This window comes from Oncorhynchus mykiss, chromosome 29 (assembly GCF_057628025.1).
Source record: "Oncorhynchus mykiss isolate SJ-2025 chromosome 29, ASM5762802v1, whole genome shotgun sequence".
In the NCBI taxonomy this organism is placed as follows: Eukaryota; Metazoa; Chordata; class Actinopteri; order Salmoniformes; family Salmonidae; genus Oncorhynchus; species Oncorhynchus mykiss.
The window spans coordinates 18,682,434-18,698,367 of record NC_143050.1 but is presented as its reverse complement, the minus strand read 5'-3'; the positions used below and the strand labels follow the sequence as shown (position 1 = coordinate 18,698,367).

Genomic DNA, 15,934 nt, shown 5'->3' with positions numbered 1-15,934 from the left:
GTTAGAATGGCCAAGTCAAAGTCCAGACCTGAATCCAATCGAGAATCTGTGGAAAGAACTGAAAACTGCTGTTCACAAATGCTCTCCATCCAACCTCACTGAGCTCGAGCTGTTTTGCAAGGAGGAATGGGAAAAAATTTCAGTCTCTCGATGTGCAAAACTGATAGAGACATACCCCAAGCGACTTCCAGCTGTAATCGCAGCAAAAGGTGGCGCTACAAAGTATTAACTTAAGGGGGCTGAATAATTTTGCACGCCCAATTTTTCAGTTTTTGATTTGTTAAAAAAGTTTGAAATATCCAATAAATGTCGTTCCACTTCATGATTGTGTCCCACTTGTTGTTGATTCTTCACAAAAAATACAGTTTTATATCTTTATGTTTGAAGCCTGAAATCTGGCAAAAGGTCGCAAAGTTCAAGGGGGCCGAATACTTTCGCAAGGCACTATATATATATATAATCTTTTTTTTTTAGTAAAGTACCTTTATTTACTCATATCTGCTGTCCTGTGCCTGACTCCTCCACACCAGCTACACACAGACCACATTACAGAATTACTCACCTGAATGGAGTCAGCAGGAGCAGATGCCCTCTCTGTGGCAGTAGAGGAGTGCGTCCAGCAGCACGCGACCATGTTGCAAAGTCTGGGCACCGCCATGGATCGCGTGCTGCAAACGATGGATCATTGGGAGAGAGGAGGAGGTCGTCCAGTGCCTCCACCAGCCACACTACAGCAGGCCCCACTGTCCACCCCTCCTTCACCGGGTCCCAGCGGGATTCGGTTTGCGCTCCCGAGGGAGTATGATGGACGGATGCCAGGGGTTTCTACTACAGCTGGAACTCTACCTGGCGACCGTCCACCCGGCTCCTTCGGGACGAGAGAGCGTGTCTGCCCTCATCTCCTGCCTCTCAGGCAAAGCCCTGGAGTGGGCCAACGCCATATGGAGTGAAGGAGACTAATACGCAGAGTTCATCCGCCGCTTTCGGGCAGTTTTCGACCACCCGCCTGAGGGTCGAGTGGCAGGTGAACGTCTGTTCCACCTGAGGCAGGGGACAAGGAGTACATCCTGGCGGCGAGGAGACTGAACCCTCACCAGGCAAGGTGGGCCATGTTCTTTACCCGTTTTGTTTTCACTCTGTCCTACAGACCAGGTTCCCAGAACTCCCATACTTCCAGCCTCTTGCCTGGTGGCACCGGTGGTGTGGGAGCTGGATGCGGACATCGAGCGGGCATTACGCACAGAGCCCACGAAGTGTCCAGCTGGGTGCCTGCTGTCCATGACCGTTTGATCTGTTGGGCCCACACGTCACACTCCTCTGGTCACCCTGGCATCGGTCGGACGGTGTGTTGCCTTAGTGGGAAGTACTGGTGATCCACCATGGTCAAGGACGTGAGGGTTTATGTTTCCTCCTGCTCGGTGTGCGCCCAGTGCAAGGCTCCCAGGCACCTGCCCATAGGGAAGTTACAACCCCTACCCGTTCGGCAACAGCCGTGGTGGCACCTGTCAGTGGACTTCCTGATGGATCTTCCTCCCTCACAGGGCAACACCACGATCTTGGTCATTGTGGATCGGTTTTCTAAGTCCTGCCGTCCCCTCCCTTTACCCAGTCTCCCTACGGCCCTACAGACTGTGGAGGCCTTGTTCACTCACGTCTTCCGGCACTACGGGGTACCTGAGGACATAGTCTCTGATCGGGGTCCTCAGTTCACGTCCAGGGTATGGAGAGCGTTCATGGAACGTCTGGGGGTCTCGGTCAGCCTCACCTCAGGTTTTCACCCAGAGAGTAACGAGCAGGTTTCTGCGGTCATATTGCCAGGACCTGCCGGGGGAGTGCGCGGCATTCATCTCCTGGGCAGAGGTGGCCCAAAACTCACTCCGCCACTCCTCCACTAACCTCTCTCCCTTCCAGTGTGTACTGGGGTATCAGCAGGTTCTGGCACCTTGGCATCAGAGCCAGATCAAAGCTCCTGCAGTGGACGAATGGTTTAAGTGCTTGGAGGAGACCTGGGATGCCGCCCATGTGCACCTGCAATGGGCCGACAGCATAAGGCGAGCGCCGACCGTCACCGCAGTGAGGCCGGGTCTGGCTCTCGACCCGAAACCTGCCCCTCCGCCTGTCCTGCCGGAAGCTGGGTCCGTGGTATGTGGGGCCATTCAAAGTCCTGTGAAGACTGAACGAGGTATGCTACAGGTTACAGCTTCCCCCAGATTACCGTATTAATCCCTCATTCCATGTGTCTCTCCTCAGGCCAATGGTGGCTGGTTCATTCCAGGAATCTGAGGTGCGGGAGTTTCCTCCGCCCCCTCTGGACATCGAGGGGGCCCCGGCGTATGCTGTTCAAGCCATCCTGGACTCGAGGCGTCGGGCGAGGGGCCTTCAGTACCTCATGGAGTGGGAGGGGTACAGTCCGGAGGAGAGATTCTGGGTGCCGGTGGAGGACGTCTTGGACCCTTCGTTGCTGAGGGAGTTCCACCGTCTCCATGCGGATCGCTCTGCACTTCATCCTCCGGGTCGTCCCCGAGGTCGGTTTCGGTGCGCTGCTCAAGGGGGGGTACAGTCATGACTTCCGCCCAAGTCGGTCCCTCTCCTTGTTCGAGTGGAGTTCGGTGGTCGACGTCACCAGCCTTCTAGCCATCGCCGATCCACTTTTCATTTTCCATTTGTTTTGTCTTTGTCTTACACACCTGGTTTAAATTCCCCAATTACTTGTTCATTATTTAACCCTCTGTTCCCCCATGTCTGGTTGTGAGTAATTGTTTGCATGTAGTACGGACCGTTAATGTGGGCTCTCTTTATTGTTTTGCATTCGTATATTTTGCGGTAAAGTACGTTTATTTACTCATATCTGCTGTCCTGCACCTGACTCCTCTACACCCGCTACACACAAACCACATTAAAATTTCAAACACAAAGACCAGGGAGGTTTTCCAATGGCTCCCAAAGAATTGGTAGATCGGTAAAAAAAAAAAAAAGCTGATATTAAATATCCCTTTGAGCATGGTGAAGTTATTAAGTACACTTTGGATGGTTTATTACTATCAATACACCAGGTCACTAAAAAAATACAGGTGTCCTTCCTAACTCAGTTGCTGGAGAGGAAGGAAACCATTCAGGGATTTCACCATGAGGCCAACAGTGACTTTAAAACAGTTTGTTTTCTCCTATCACAGCCATTAAACTCTAAGGATGGATCAACAACATTGAAGTTACTCCACAATACTAACCTAATTGACAGAGTGAAAGGAAGGAAACCTGTACTGAATAAAATGTTTCCAAAACATGCATCCTGTTTACAAGGTACTGAAGTAACACTGCAAAAAATGTGGCAAAGCAATTAATGTTTTGCCATGAATACAAAGTGTTAAAACAGAATGGAGCACAGGCAAAATCCTAGAGGAAAACCTGGTTCAGTCTGCTTTCCACCAGACACCGGGAGATTAATTCACCTTTCAGCAGGACAATATCCTAAAACACAAGGCAAAATCTACACCAGAGTTACTTACCAAGAAGACAGTGAATGTTCCTGATTGGCCAAGTAACAGTTTTGACTTAAATCTGCTTGAAAATATGTCAGGACTTGAAAATTATTGTCTATCAATGATCAACAACCAATTTGACATAACATTTTAAATAATAATGGCCAAATATTGTACAATCTAGGTGTGCAAAGCTCTTAGAGATTTACCCAGAAAGATTCACGGCTGTAATTGCTCCAAAGCTGATTCTGGGGTGTGAATACTTATGTAAATCAGATATTTCTGTATTTCATTTTCAAAACATTTGCTAAAATTTCTAAAACGTGTTCACTTTGTCATTATGGGGTGTGTGTGGATGGGTGATATTAAATATTTGTTTTTTCTTGATGTTGAATTCAGGCTGTAACAACAAAATGTGGAATAAATCAGGCGGTGTGGATAGTTTCTGAAGGCACCATGTACATAATTGCTGTGGCGACATAAAAAAAGCATAGGCTACCTCATGTTGATGTGATGTCCCTCATTACAGGTCTGTTATCATGGCCAGAATATTGTACTGCTTCCAACAAATGAAAAATCATTAGGGGTGATATCTCAGATAAAGTACACATTATCTCAAGTGAAAGTGTGACTAAATTACAGAGGAACAAATATACAGGGCATTGGCAAATTGCTCTACCTAATGTAATAGTGTGGTTATTTATGAGCTAATCTAAATGTCCGCCACTACACACCAATGAATCACTAACCTAATACTGACACTACCCAATATCAATAATAAGCTTTAGTCAATTGTGCGCGCGGGGATGGGCGAAACGGTAAACAAGTCACGAGACTGCACGAACCATTCGGCTTTCCATACTTTATACAACTGTTCCATACCCACTTATACAACTGTGTTCCATACCCGTTTCGCAACAGTGACGTTTTGACAAGATAGCCATTGAAAAAGCCCTAGCAGCGCGCGCTTATTGGCTTGTTCTGCGTGCCAGTGTCAGCCTATTGGGCGAAGAGGTGCTACTGTACAAGACGACGGAAGACAACAACAGCATTGGGTACTCGAGACCGCCTACCATATGTCAAGACATTTCAGTAAGAATTTGATAAACTCGTCGATTGAAATTGAGTTAGTGAAGACAATCTTTAAGAACAGAAGATGTGAGCTAGCTACGAAGGTTTATTTTGAACATTTGATCATACAAGGCTCCCGGTGGCACACAAAGCAATAACGTTACTAGCTAGACCGTTACTGTTTCTATTTGGGTGTGCCACTTGCAATGAGAGGAAATCAACACCGACTGGGTTTTGGAGAAACAGAAATAGCATCACTTCCAAAGCCCAGTTTAACATTGACAGAAGAAGAAGAGGATAGCCAAAATAGAGTCAACCTATAACCACCCTCTTGCAAGTCGTCAGGACACCTTGGGTAAGTTCTAGCTGAATATACTGAAAATATGTCATTCCTATTATTAAATAAAATACATGTATAGTGATTTTACCTTGGGTAAGTTCTAGCTGAATATACTGAAAATGTTTAATTCCTATTATTAAATAAAATACATGTATAGTGATTTTACCTTGGGTAAGTTCTAGCTGAATATACTGAAAATATTTCATTCCTACAAATAAATAAAATACATGTATAGTGATTTTACCAACAGCCTGCTGTGGTAAGAGTAACCTTCTCCTTAGTAGATGGTTATGAGCCACACTATTCCTTACAGTAGATACATATGGTTATGAGCAACACTAGTCTCTCTTGGCTAAGAATTGAGGAAAGACTGACTGCATCACTTCTTGTTGTTATAAGAAACAATGTGTTGGAAATTCCAAATAGTTTGCATAGTCAATTTACACACACACTTACCCCACCAGACATGTCACCAGGGTTCTTTTCAGGTCCAGAACAAATTCAAGGAAATGTACAGTATTACACAGAGCCATGAGTGCATGGAACTCCCTTCCATCTAATATAGCGCAAGTGAACTGCAAACCTGGTTTCAAAAAACAAATATAACCATTGGCGTCAGCTAATGGGGATCGTAATTAATTAAAATAATTCACTGTGGATGGCCCATTTCTCTTCAGGTATTTACAATGGACCACATACATGATTGTGTGGATGAATGTGAGTCTGACCACTCAGGAACCACACACAACTCTGAATTTCAGCTCCATGTCTCAACTACAATGAGCAACAGACCAAGACCAGGTCAGAATCAAACTTGCATTTGCCCTCAAACCTATCATGCCTGGATATGGAATATCATGTGCAAATACATTCATACTCAGTTTGGATACATGTGTGAATCTCTTCAGGTATAAATACATCTAAACATGTCTTAATTCCCCCCTTCCCACTCACTGACACAGGTGAGCGAGTCCGGCTCTACTCAGAGTCCCAGGTGTGCTCCCAGGTTGGAAAAAGGGAAGACACAGAGTTTCAGGATGTGATGACTCCTACTGAGGATGGCGGGGGTGATGGGGCTTCATTCCGAGGCCGATCACAGTCTGCTCCTCCTGCACTGTGGGCTGCAAAGAAATATGGCTGCCAGCTGAGGAGGATGAGTGATGAATTTGACACCTGGCTCGACAAAGGGGTAAGATGTGGGCTGGCAGAGGAGTGTACAATTGAAAGATTGGGGACAAGGCAGACACTCATTCCCATTTTCTATATACATGTATAGTAAATGTGTAATATGTGACTTTATCCTTAGCTACATGAATGGACTCCACAGATCTAAGCATAGTTTATATACAGTGGGAAGATTATTTATCAGAGTATCACTAATTGACAGTGATTGCAGTAAAGGCTGCTTTACATAAAAATGTATAGAGTTGACCTTTCAATCCATTTCCCTGCCCAGGAGCCCAAGAGAGGGATTAGCCCAGGAGGAGGCAAGCAGAAAGTCTCCCGAGGATGGTTCTCTTTCCTCTGGAGTCCAAAGGAGGCAGAAGGCAGGGAGTGAGAAACCAATACAGTACGCACTTCTTTCAGAGACCCAGCCAAGGCATAAAGGAGCTCATACACATTTCCATAATGACTGGACCACACCTGAAATATTCACATCTCATAGGCATACTTTTGCTTAAATTACAGTATGTCTTTGGAGAATATCACCAATTCAAATGTGACCTTTTTGTACAATCAAATCAAACGTTATGCAAAAATGCATTGCATATTGAAAATATGTTGCAATATTACCAAAAAGTTATTCAGTGCATAATAAATGCATTTTCGAAGAAATGCAGTCATTAAAAAGCGACAATCTCTTGTGCCAATTACATATTTATAAACATATTTGCAGAGAAATGTCAAATTGTTCTATGAAATGTTTCTACATTTGTAAGTATGAATTTCAAAGTGTAGGCTAATAACTAATGTTTTGAAATAAACTAAATGTAAATATACTTGAATGATTAAATATGAAACCTGTGAAAGAACAACTGATCTGTGACAACAATAATTACAAGACGGGTATGGTGTACAAAACGTTTTATTATACAGACCCCCCCCCCACCTATGCTAGCCTATTAAATGCCTTTGTCTCCAAAAACTTTAGTGCATTCTGACTTGACATAGGCGCATGTAACTCCAGTGTGCGATAGAATGAGTAGATTTACGTAGACTTAGATGGACAGGCACCTATTTCAAGTCAGGGTATTGCCAAAAACGTAAAAGTAGATGTTCAATTATCTTCATACATACTTAACTGATACACTAAGTTTATTTTGGTATTGCTCTTAAACTTAGATGCTTTACATTTCATTATCTTCCTTCATTTGCAATAGTCTTTAATTGATTTCGTATATTTTTTCAATTGTATAGTGTGTATACCGGTATGTAAATATTTACAATCCAGGCCATATGCAGCCTTCTCAACTGCCTTATATGCAAATATTTGGAATACTGTTAAGCATTCAGTTGAAGAAATATGTGTGTATATGGCAATCTGATGTATAAACAATAGTAGGAGTCGTCCACTGCCATCAGTTAAAACTGATATTCTACTTGAAAATTTGTGTGTGGCTCAACATTTTTATATTTATCTTTTTCATAAAAAAACAACTGTATAACTATTTGTAAATATTTGTTATGTTACGTAACAGATTAAATGTTTGAACATTGCTTATTAAAATGTGACTATTGTTTTTTGCATGTTTGTTGAAGTAATTCATATTAAGCATTTTAACATGCATTAGGATAGGTCTTTATTTAAACTAACCGATTGGCCTAACATTTGTTCAAGAATCAAGGAACTATGACTTAAACATGGTAAATGAAACGTTACATTTCATTATAGGTTTGTTTGTAGTTCAGAATTACATTTAACACATTGTTCTATGACTGATCAAGTATATTGTTGTGGGGCTCTCTCCTCTAGACCACACTAGTGGGATCTCTTTTGCAGAATCTTGTTCCACTGTCCATGTCAGACAGTCTCTCCATTCCCCCTTCATCCAGGTCAAAGTCAAACACCTGCCCATTTTCTCTCACCCTCTTGGGCCGTGCGGACCTGGGTAACACAGCCACACCCTGCTGAATGGCCCACCTCAAGAGCACCTGGGAGGGAGTTCTGCCATGCCCCTCCGCCATAGCAACAACTTCTGGTTCCAACAACAGGGCACCTTTCCCCAGAGATGAATACGCCTGGAAGCAGACTCCCGAGTCCCTGCAAATGACCCTCAGCTTCTTCTGTGTCAGTCTAGGATGGAACTCCACCTGCAGAATGGTAAAAAATATATAATAAATGAGAGTTAAAATCCCAGGCCAGATACAAACAGCAGCTGTGCCCTTGGCTAAGCTAAATTCGAATAGATTTAAACTATGGTCTATTCGGTATGTGTCAAATTTGAAATATAAAACCACTTCAACAAATCATGAGGACATTAATGTACCTGCAGCACGGCAGGGCGCACCCTGCAGGTCTCCAGCAGCTCTATCAGGTGCCTTGGAGAGTAGTTTGAGACCCCAATTGCTCTGAGCATCCCATTGGCATATAGCTCCTCCATGACAGTCCAGCTGTGGGCTCGATGCTGTGCATTCCTCTCATCTTCTGGTTCCAGACCCTCAGTTCCAGGCCAGTGGATGAGGTACAAGTCAATGTATCCCCCTAGCCCCAGCCTCTCCAGGCTACGAGCACAGCCCTCTCTGGCCTTCGAGCCCATGTCCGCTGGGGACAGCTTACTGATGAGAAAGATGTCTGCTCTGGTCAGGTTGTGTTTGGGCATCAGGTCCAACAGGGCATGGCCCAAGTCTGCTTCATTGCCGTACACCGCAGCAGTGTCAAAGGCACGATACCCTTCTCCGAGTGCAGCGTCAACACTCAAGTGCATTTGCTTACCTTGCAGCCTGTATGTTCCTAGGCCCAGGAGGGGCATCTGAGCCCCGGTATTCAGTCTAAAGGAGGGCAGGGGGGAAGACATCAACGCCAGATGGAAGGGCTGGGGAGTACTGGGCTGTAAAAAAAAATATGGACATTGTGGTTTAACCATTAGCCACACACAGACCTACCTATACAATCATGCTACACACACACACACATCACAACTGCTACTACCAGTCCCGTATGATTGCTCGCTAAATACTGCACAATTTAAAACACTTCCTCACAAATCCCCTTCCCCAAAATACGTGTAAATATCGGACTATAAATTGTGCCTTCCTGTGTGATACTGATGCTAAAAATATTATATTGTACTGAGCATTTTACTTTGTCGTATACTTATCTTTGTTATTATTTCTTATTGCATTGTCGAGAAGAAACCTGCAAGCATTTCGTTGGACAGTATATAACGTTATATTATGTGTATCCCGTACATACGACTAATAACTACAACTTGAAACTAGTGGAATAGTACTTCAAGACAAGTCTACATTGCCAAGCTTTTAAATGTATTTTGTTGAGCAGAAGAGGGCTCAATTCATTTAACTGGCTGGGGTACCACAATATTCGCGCCATGATGGAACTGAATTTGACAGGAAATTGCTAGCTATTAGACCAAATTCAGACCATTTCAGTGACTGCAAAATACTATCATATTTCTGACATAGTGTCATGTTTTGCTTCTCATACGTTTACTTTCTTTAGAGACAGACAACTTACTTGAACGATGACCACGTGTTGTTATGTTTAGATGGTACGGTACACGAACACACGTAGTAGGATCTGAGCGAAGTTGGTTATGTCCGAAAGTATTTTATGGGTTCCCTACTTTCTTCGCGCACATCACCAGATGAACTGTGGACGCATTTTAATAGATCGTCTAAAGTGGCTTCCTTCCTCTTCGTCAACTACCTCTGTATAAAAATAACACACAGGCCACATGAATGACACTTTCACTATAGAGCAGATGATTTCTCTGCTACCGCATGGCAAGAGGTAATGGAACGCCAAGTCTAGGACCAAAAGGCTCCTCTACAGCTTCTACCCCCAAGCCATAAGACTGCTGAACAATTTATACAATCGCCACCGGAATATTATTCCATAATCAGTTTGTAAAGATAGTCAACAAAAAATGTATTAAACAAAAAATCGATGGGATCAGAGTGAGAGGTCGACATTTTATTTAAGCTGCTAAATGACAAATATTTCTTATCAAAACAATTCAAATTTGTCCAACGTTTCAACAACCGTAATGATGAATTCGAAATAAGTAATTCAAAATAGCTCCTTGTTTGTTCCCATTCAAATTAACAGCATTTTAACATTAGCAAAATGCCGAGAAGCGTACAATCAGGAAAGTCTATAGGCGTAGATGTCTATTTTATTTTGGATTACATCCACGTCACGTTATACAAAAACAAAACGCAACAGAAAGCGGGTGATTAGTTAATATATGCATCATGTGAAATAGTAAATAGTAAATAGTAACAAGCTGTGTGACTATGGCGGTGCAACGGTTTTTCGGTGGTTATCTTTTTATTTAGTCGATGAACCGATCGTATGATGCTGCGTTGAACGTGGCAAGGCCTTCAGAGGAGATGAGCTCGGTCAGCTGTTGCGGTGTGTTTGGTTTGTCGTTCAACACCCCCAATCTTTGAATTGGGGCGAATGACAAAAACCTGAGGGAAGGGGGTTATTTTTAGGGGACAAATAAAAATATGTCTTAGAGAGTAGTATTTCAGGACTTTTAGGCAGAGCCATCCACTCAATATAGGGTCTACTACACAAAACATAACTCCTATACTACACCAGAAAATCCTAAACTCCAAAAGTCCAAAATATAATATTAACAGACATTGAGACACTAGCCTTCCACCTCAAGTCTACAAATCTGTTACCAATCAAACACTCAATACAATTATTCATAGACTGCTGTGAAGGCTGGCGTTTCTTCCATCATAAATAAACAAAAACTAGTCAAAATCAATTAAGTGTGATGTTTGACTAAGTAAGAATTATGAATGTACAGTATTGTCCCTATTTCCCATTTTTCTATATAATATACGATTACAACCAGCTTCAAAAAACCTCTGTGCACTCATATAGTAAATCTTCCCTTTTAAAAAATAGCCCTTAGTAACCGCTACCAAAACCATTGGAGTAATTCTCCCCAAAGTAATCATCATTATCAAAGCCTGAGCCCAGAACATAGAGGAAGGAGGGGGCACAGACAAAATGCCACCAACAAAATCTCACCGAGCACCACTTCGCACATAGCTGGCAGAGGAAGGTGAGAGCAACAGGGTGTGGCGGTTAGCCAGGGGGCTGCGCTCCTGGTAATAACAGGAAGTAAGTGGGGGAGAAAGTGGCCGCTGAGGGAGTGGGGGAAGCCGTCGCTCATAAGGATCCTGCTCAAAGTAAGAGGAAGAGTATGGGTCATGGCAGACACTCCTCTCATATAGGTCACGATCGTAATAGGCCCTAGGAGGGGGTGGAAGGCGACCACGAGATGGGTAGTAGTCACTGTGTGGCGCTCGAGCGGGGAGGTAGTGAGGAGCGTGGTGTGGGTGAAGTGGATAGTGATGAGGTGGGGGAGGGTAGTCATCCCCTCTGCCATTTCTGGATTGATTGTTGCGGGAGATGGACACAAAGATCTTTTGGCCCTCCAGTTTAGAGTGGTTTAACTGAGAAATGGCCCCATCGGCCTCATTTTCTTTCTGCATGTGCACAAAGGCCAAGTTCTTCACAGTGTCACACTCTACCACCTTACCAAACGGCTGGAAGAGCGGTCTTATCAGCTGTGGTCCCCTCAGGGACATTCCCTACATAGATCTTTGTGGCATTGCGGACCTTCGTTGTGGCAAACCCCACTGTGATTCGCGCCCCATTGAGCTCATGGAGTTCTACCACTGCCTTCTGGGCTGCCTCCTCATTCATGTGCACAAAGCCATAGTTTTTCAGATTGTCACAGTCCAATACCGGACTATACTTCTCAAATAGGGTACGCAGTTCTGGCTCTGTGGTTGGGGAGTTCACATTTCCAGCAAATATATTCACCCTTTTAGTATGGTAGCTAAAAAGACAGTATTGACTTAGCTGTTGCACATAAGGGGTGTTTCAAGTTTACAGGATGACACTTCTTCAGCACTCAACCGGTCTAAAACAAAAAATTAATTAGGACATTAACACCTCATTGGAATCGTTAGAGTAAATGGGAATTCTGGGGTTCTCAGGCAGTGTGGGCTTTTGGGGTTTAACTAGCATGTTACAGCCAGGCTATTTAACGTTAACTGGCTAGTATATTTAGCTAACGTTAGTGACTGATAAGTTACAAAAAGACAGCCAATTGAAATATCTAGCGAGCTAGTTACATTCCACAAAATAAAGTGTGCCTTTCTGACCAAATATAAATACCTTAGTAGATGTAGCCTAGTTAGATAATGTTGTTAGTGGATGTGGGGTTTAGCTAGCTACTAGTCACAACTAGCGAGATAGCTGCCAGCAGCAGGCTAGCTAGCAAGCTAAAATCGTCAGCTGCTAGCTGGCTGCTTTCGTCTATTTCTGTACAAATGAACTTAAATATCACCGTGTAGGTTGGGTTACGTAGGTATGTACTTTGATGGCTTCATCACAGCCCTACTTCCCACTGACAACAAATTACGATAGCCAGGCAGCAAGCTAGCGGCAGCTGGCACTAAAGCGAGCTGGATAACTAGGAAGGGCAACGTTTGTTGTGTACGGCTGCGTATTTTATTTAACTAGGCAAGTCAGTTAACAACAAATTCTTATTTACAATGACGGCCTACCCCGGACAGACCCGGACGACGCTGGGCCAATTGTGCGACACCCTATTGGACTTTCAATCACGGCCAGATATGGAATACTGAAGTATAATTACAAGCATTTCATAAGTGGCAAAGGCTTTTTATTGACAATTACATGAAGTTGATGCAACGAGTCAATATTTGCAGTGTTGACCCTTCTTTTTCAAGACCTCTGCAATCCCCCCTGGCATGCTGTCAATTAACTTCTGGGCCACATCCTAACTGATGGCAGCCCATTCTTGCATAATCAATGCTTGGAGTTTGTCAGAATTTGTGGGTTTTTGTTTGTCCACCCGCCTTTTGATGATTGACCACAAGTTCTCAATGGGATTAAGGTCTGGGGAGTTTCCTGGCCATGGACACAAAATATCAATGTTTTGTTCCCCGAGCCACTTAGTTATCACCTTGTGATGCTCCATCATGCTGGAAAAGGCATTGTTCGTCACCAAACTGTTCCTGGATGGTTGGGAGAAGTTGCTCTCGGAGGATGTGTTGGTACCATTCTTTATTCATGTCTGTGAATAAGGGAGCCCCCTCCCTTGGCTGAGAGGCAACCCAACACATGAATGGTCTCAGGATGCTTTACTGTTGGCATGACACAGGACTGATGGTAGCGCTCACCTGGTCTTCTCCGGATAAGCTGTATTCCAGATGCCCCAAACAATCGGAAACGGGATTCATCAGAGAAAATGACTTTCCCCCTGTCCTCAGCAGTCCAATCCCTGTACCTTTTGCAGAATATCAGTCTGTCCCTGATGTTTTTCCTGGAGAGAAGTGGCTTCTTTGCTGCCCTTCTTGACACCGGACATCCTCCAAAAGTCTTTGCCTCACTGTGCGTGCAGATGCACACACCTGCCTGCTGCCATTCCTGAGCGATCTCTGTACTGGTGGTGCCCCGATCCCGCAGCTAAATCAACTTTAGGAGACATTCCTGGAGTTTGCTGGACTTTCTTGGGCGCTCTGAAGCCTTCTTCACAACAACTGAACCGCTCTCCTTGAAGTTCTTGATGATCCGATAAATAGTCGATTTAGGTGTAATCTTACTGGCAGCAATATCCTTACCTGTGAAGCCCTTTTTGTGCAAAGCAATGATGACGGCACGTGTTTCCTTGCAGGCAATCATGGTTGACAGAGGAAGAACAATGATTCCAAGCACTATCCTCCTTTTGAAGCTTCCAGTCTGTTATTCCAACTCAATCAGCATGACAGAGTGATCTCAAGCCTTGTCCTTGTCAACACTCACACCTGGTCATTTTGTGGCAGGGCTGAAATGCAGTGGAAATGTTTTTTGGCGATTCAGTTCATTTGCATGGCAAAGAGGGACTTTGCAATTAATTGCAAATCATCGGATCACTCTTCATAACATTCTGGAGTATATGCAAATTGCCATCATACAAACTGAGGCAGCAGACTTTGTGAAAATTAATATTTGTGTCATTCTCAAAACTTTTGGCCACGACTGTATAAATGATCAGCAGGCTTACGTGATGTGATTTTCTTCTATTTACTTGGAGCATGCACTTTCAGATCAGTGCAGAAAAACAGTAGTGGAGGAGTGAAAGCCACATGTAGTGACTCCATAAGTTTCTCAATGTAAAGTTCTTACTCTTATTTTTCAACAGCACTGTAAAATATTTTACAGGTATGAAAAAGCAATATGAAGAAGCCCCATCATTAGGCTAGCTTTCACCAGTCCTGGGGTGTTATTTCGTGAAGAGAAACGTTCTGAACTTTGCAGATGGAAATGTCAAAAATAGGATCTCTATACTGTAGCAAAAGATCTGCAATAAAGTGAAAATAATTAGTCTCACTCATAAACAAGTGCAATTGTTCAGTGCATTTTCTTCATTCGTCAGCAATATGTGGGCAAATTAAGCAGGCTGGAGTTCCTTCCCATCCATGACTTACAGTTGAAGTCGGAAGTTTACGTACACCTTAACTAAATACATTTAAACTCAGTTTTTCACAATTCCTGACATTTAATCCTAGTAAAAATTCCCTGTCTTCGATCAGTTAGGATGACCACTTTATTTTAAAAATGTGAAATAGTTGAGAGAATTTATTTCAGCTTTTTTTTCTTTCATCACATTCCCAGTGGGTCAGAAGTTAACATACACTCAATTAGTATTTGGTAGCATTGCCTTTAAATTAATGTTTCAGGTAGCCTTCCACAAGCTTCCCACAATAAGTTGGGTGAATTTTGTCCCATTCCTCCTGGCAAAGCTGGTGTAACAGAGTCAGGTCTGTAGGCCTCCTTGCTCGCACACGCTTTTTCAGTTCTGCCCACACATTTTCTATAGAATTGAGGTAAGGGCTTTGTGATGGCCACTCCAATACCTTGACTTTGTCCTTAAGCCAGTTTGCCACAACTATGAAAGTATGCTTGGGGTCATTGTCCATTTGGAAGACCCATTTGCAACAAAGCGTTAACTTCCTGACTGATGTGTTGAGATGTTGCTTAAATATATCCACAAAATTGTCCTTCCTCATAATGCCATCTATTTTGTGAAGTGCACCAGTCCCTCCTGCAGCAAAGCACCCCCAAAACATGATGCTGCCACCCCCGTGCTTCACGGTTGGGATGGTGTTCTTCGGCTTGCAAGCCTCCCTCTTTTTTCTCTCCAAACATAATGATGGTCATTATGGCCAAACAGTTCTATTTTTGTTTCATCAGGCCAGAGGACATTTCTCCAAAAAATATGATCTTTGTCCCCATGTGCAGTTGCAAACTGTAGCCTGGCTTTTTTATGGTGGTTTTGGAGCAGTGGCTTCTTCCTTGCTGAGTGGCCTTTCAGGTCATGTTGATATAGGACTCGTTTTACTGTGGATATAGATACTTTTGTACCCGTTTCCTCCAGCATCTTCACAAGGTCCTTCGCTGTTGTTCTGAGATTGATTTACATTTTTCTCACCAAAGTATGTTAGTCTCTAGGAGACAGAACGCATCTCCTTCCTGAGCGGTATGACGGCTGTGGTCTCATGGTGTTTATACTTGCGTACTATTGTTTGAACAGATGAACGTGGTACCTTCAGGCGTTTGGAAATTGGTCCCAAGGATGAACCAGACTTGTGGAGGTCTACCATTTTTTTTCTGAGGTCTTTGTGGATTTCCCCATGATGTCAAGCAAAGAGGCACCGAGGTTGAAGGTAGGCCTTGAAATACGTCCACAGGAACCCCTCCAATTGACGTCAATTAGCCTATCAGAAGTTTCTAAAGTCATAACATAATTTTCTGGAATTTTCC

The 15,934-nt window shown here is 43.6% G+C and overlaps 2 protein-coding genes and 1 pseudogene across 2 annotated transcripts; 1 reads left to right on the top strand and 2 right to left on the bottom strand.

The window, feature by feature from the left end:
• Window positions 1–4,337: 4,337 nt before the first annotated feature.
• On the top strand, window positions 4,338–7,618 carry LOC110509964 (bcl2-associated agonist of cell death). The gene is made up of 4 exons (XM_021591204.3): window positions 4,338–4,905; window positions 5,568–5,691; window positions 5,853–6,079; window positions 6,347–7,618. The coding sequence occupies exons 2-4, from the start codon at window positions 5,577–5,579 to the stop codon at window positions 6,446–6,448; spliced, it is 444 nt and encodes a 147-aa protein (XP_021446879.1). The 5' UTR covers window positions 4,338–4,905; window positions 5,568–5,576; the 3' UTR covers window positions 6,449–7,618.
• On the bottom strand, window positions 6,961–9,935 carry LOC110509963 (uncharacterized). The gene is made up of 3 exons (XM_021591203.3): window positions 9,587–9,935; window positions 8,379–8,939; window positions 6,961–8,202 (listed from the first exon to the last, which is right to left on the bottom strand). The coding sequence occupies exons 2-3, from the start codon at window positions 8,904–8,906 to the stop codon at window positions 7,861–7,863; spliced, it is 870 nt and encodes a 289-aa protein (XP_021446878.1). The 5' UTR covers window positions 8,907–8,939; window positions 9,587–9,935; the 3' UTR covers window positions 6,961–7,860.
• Window positions 9,936–10,668: 733 nt separating this feature from the next.
• On the bottom strand, window positions 10,669–12,130 carry LOC110509405 (uncharacterized; annotated as a pseudogene).
• Window positions 12,131–15,934: the final 3,804 nt, after the last annotated feature.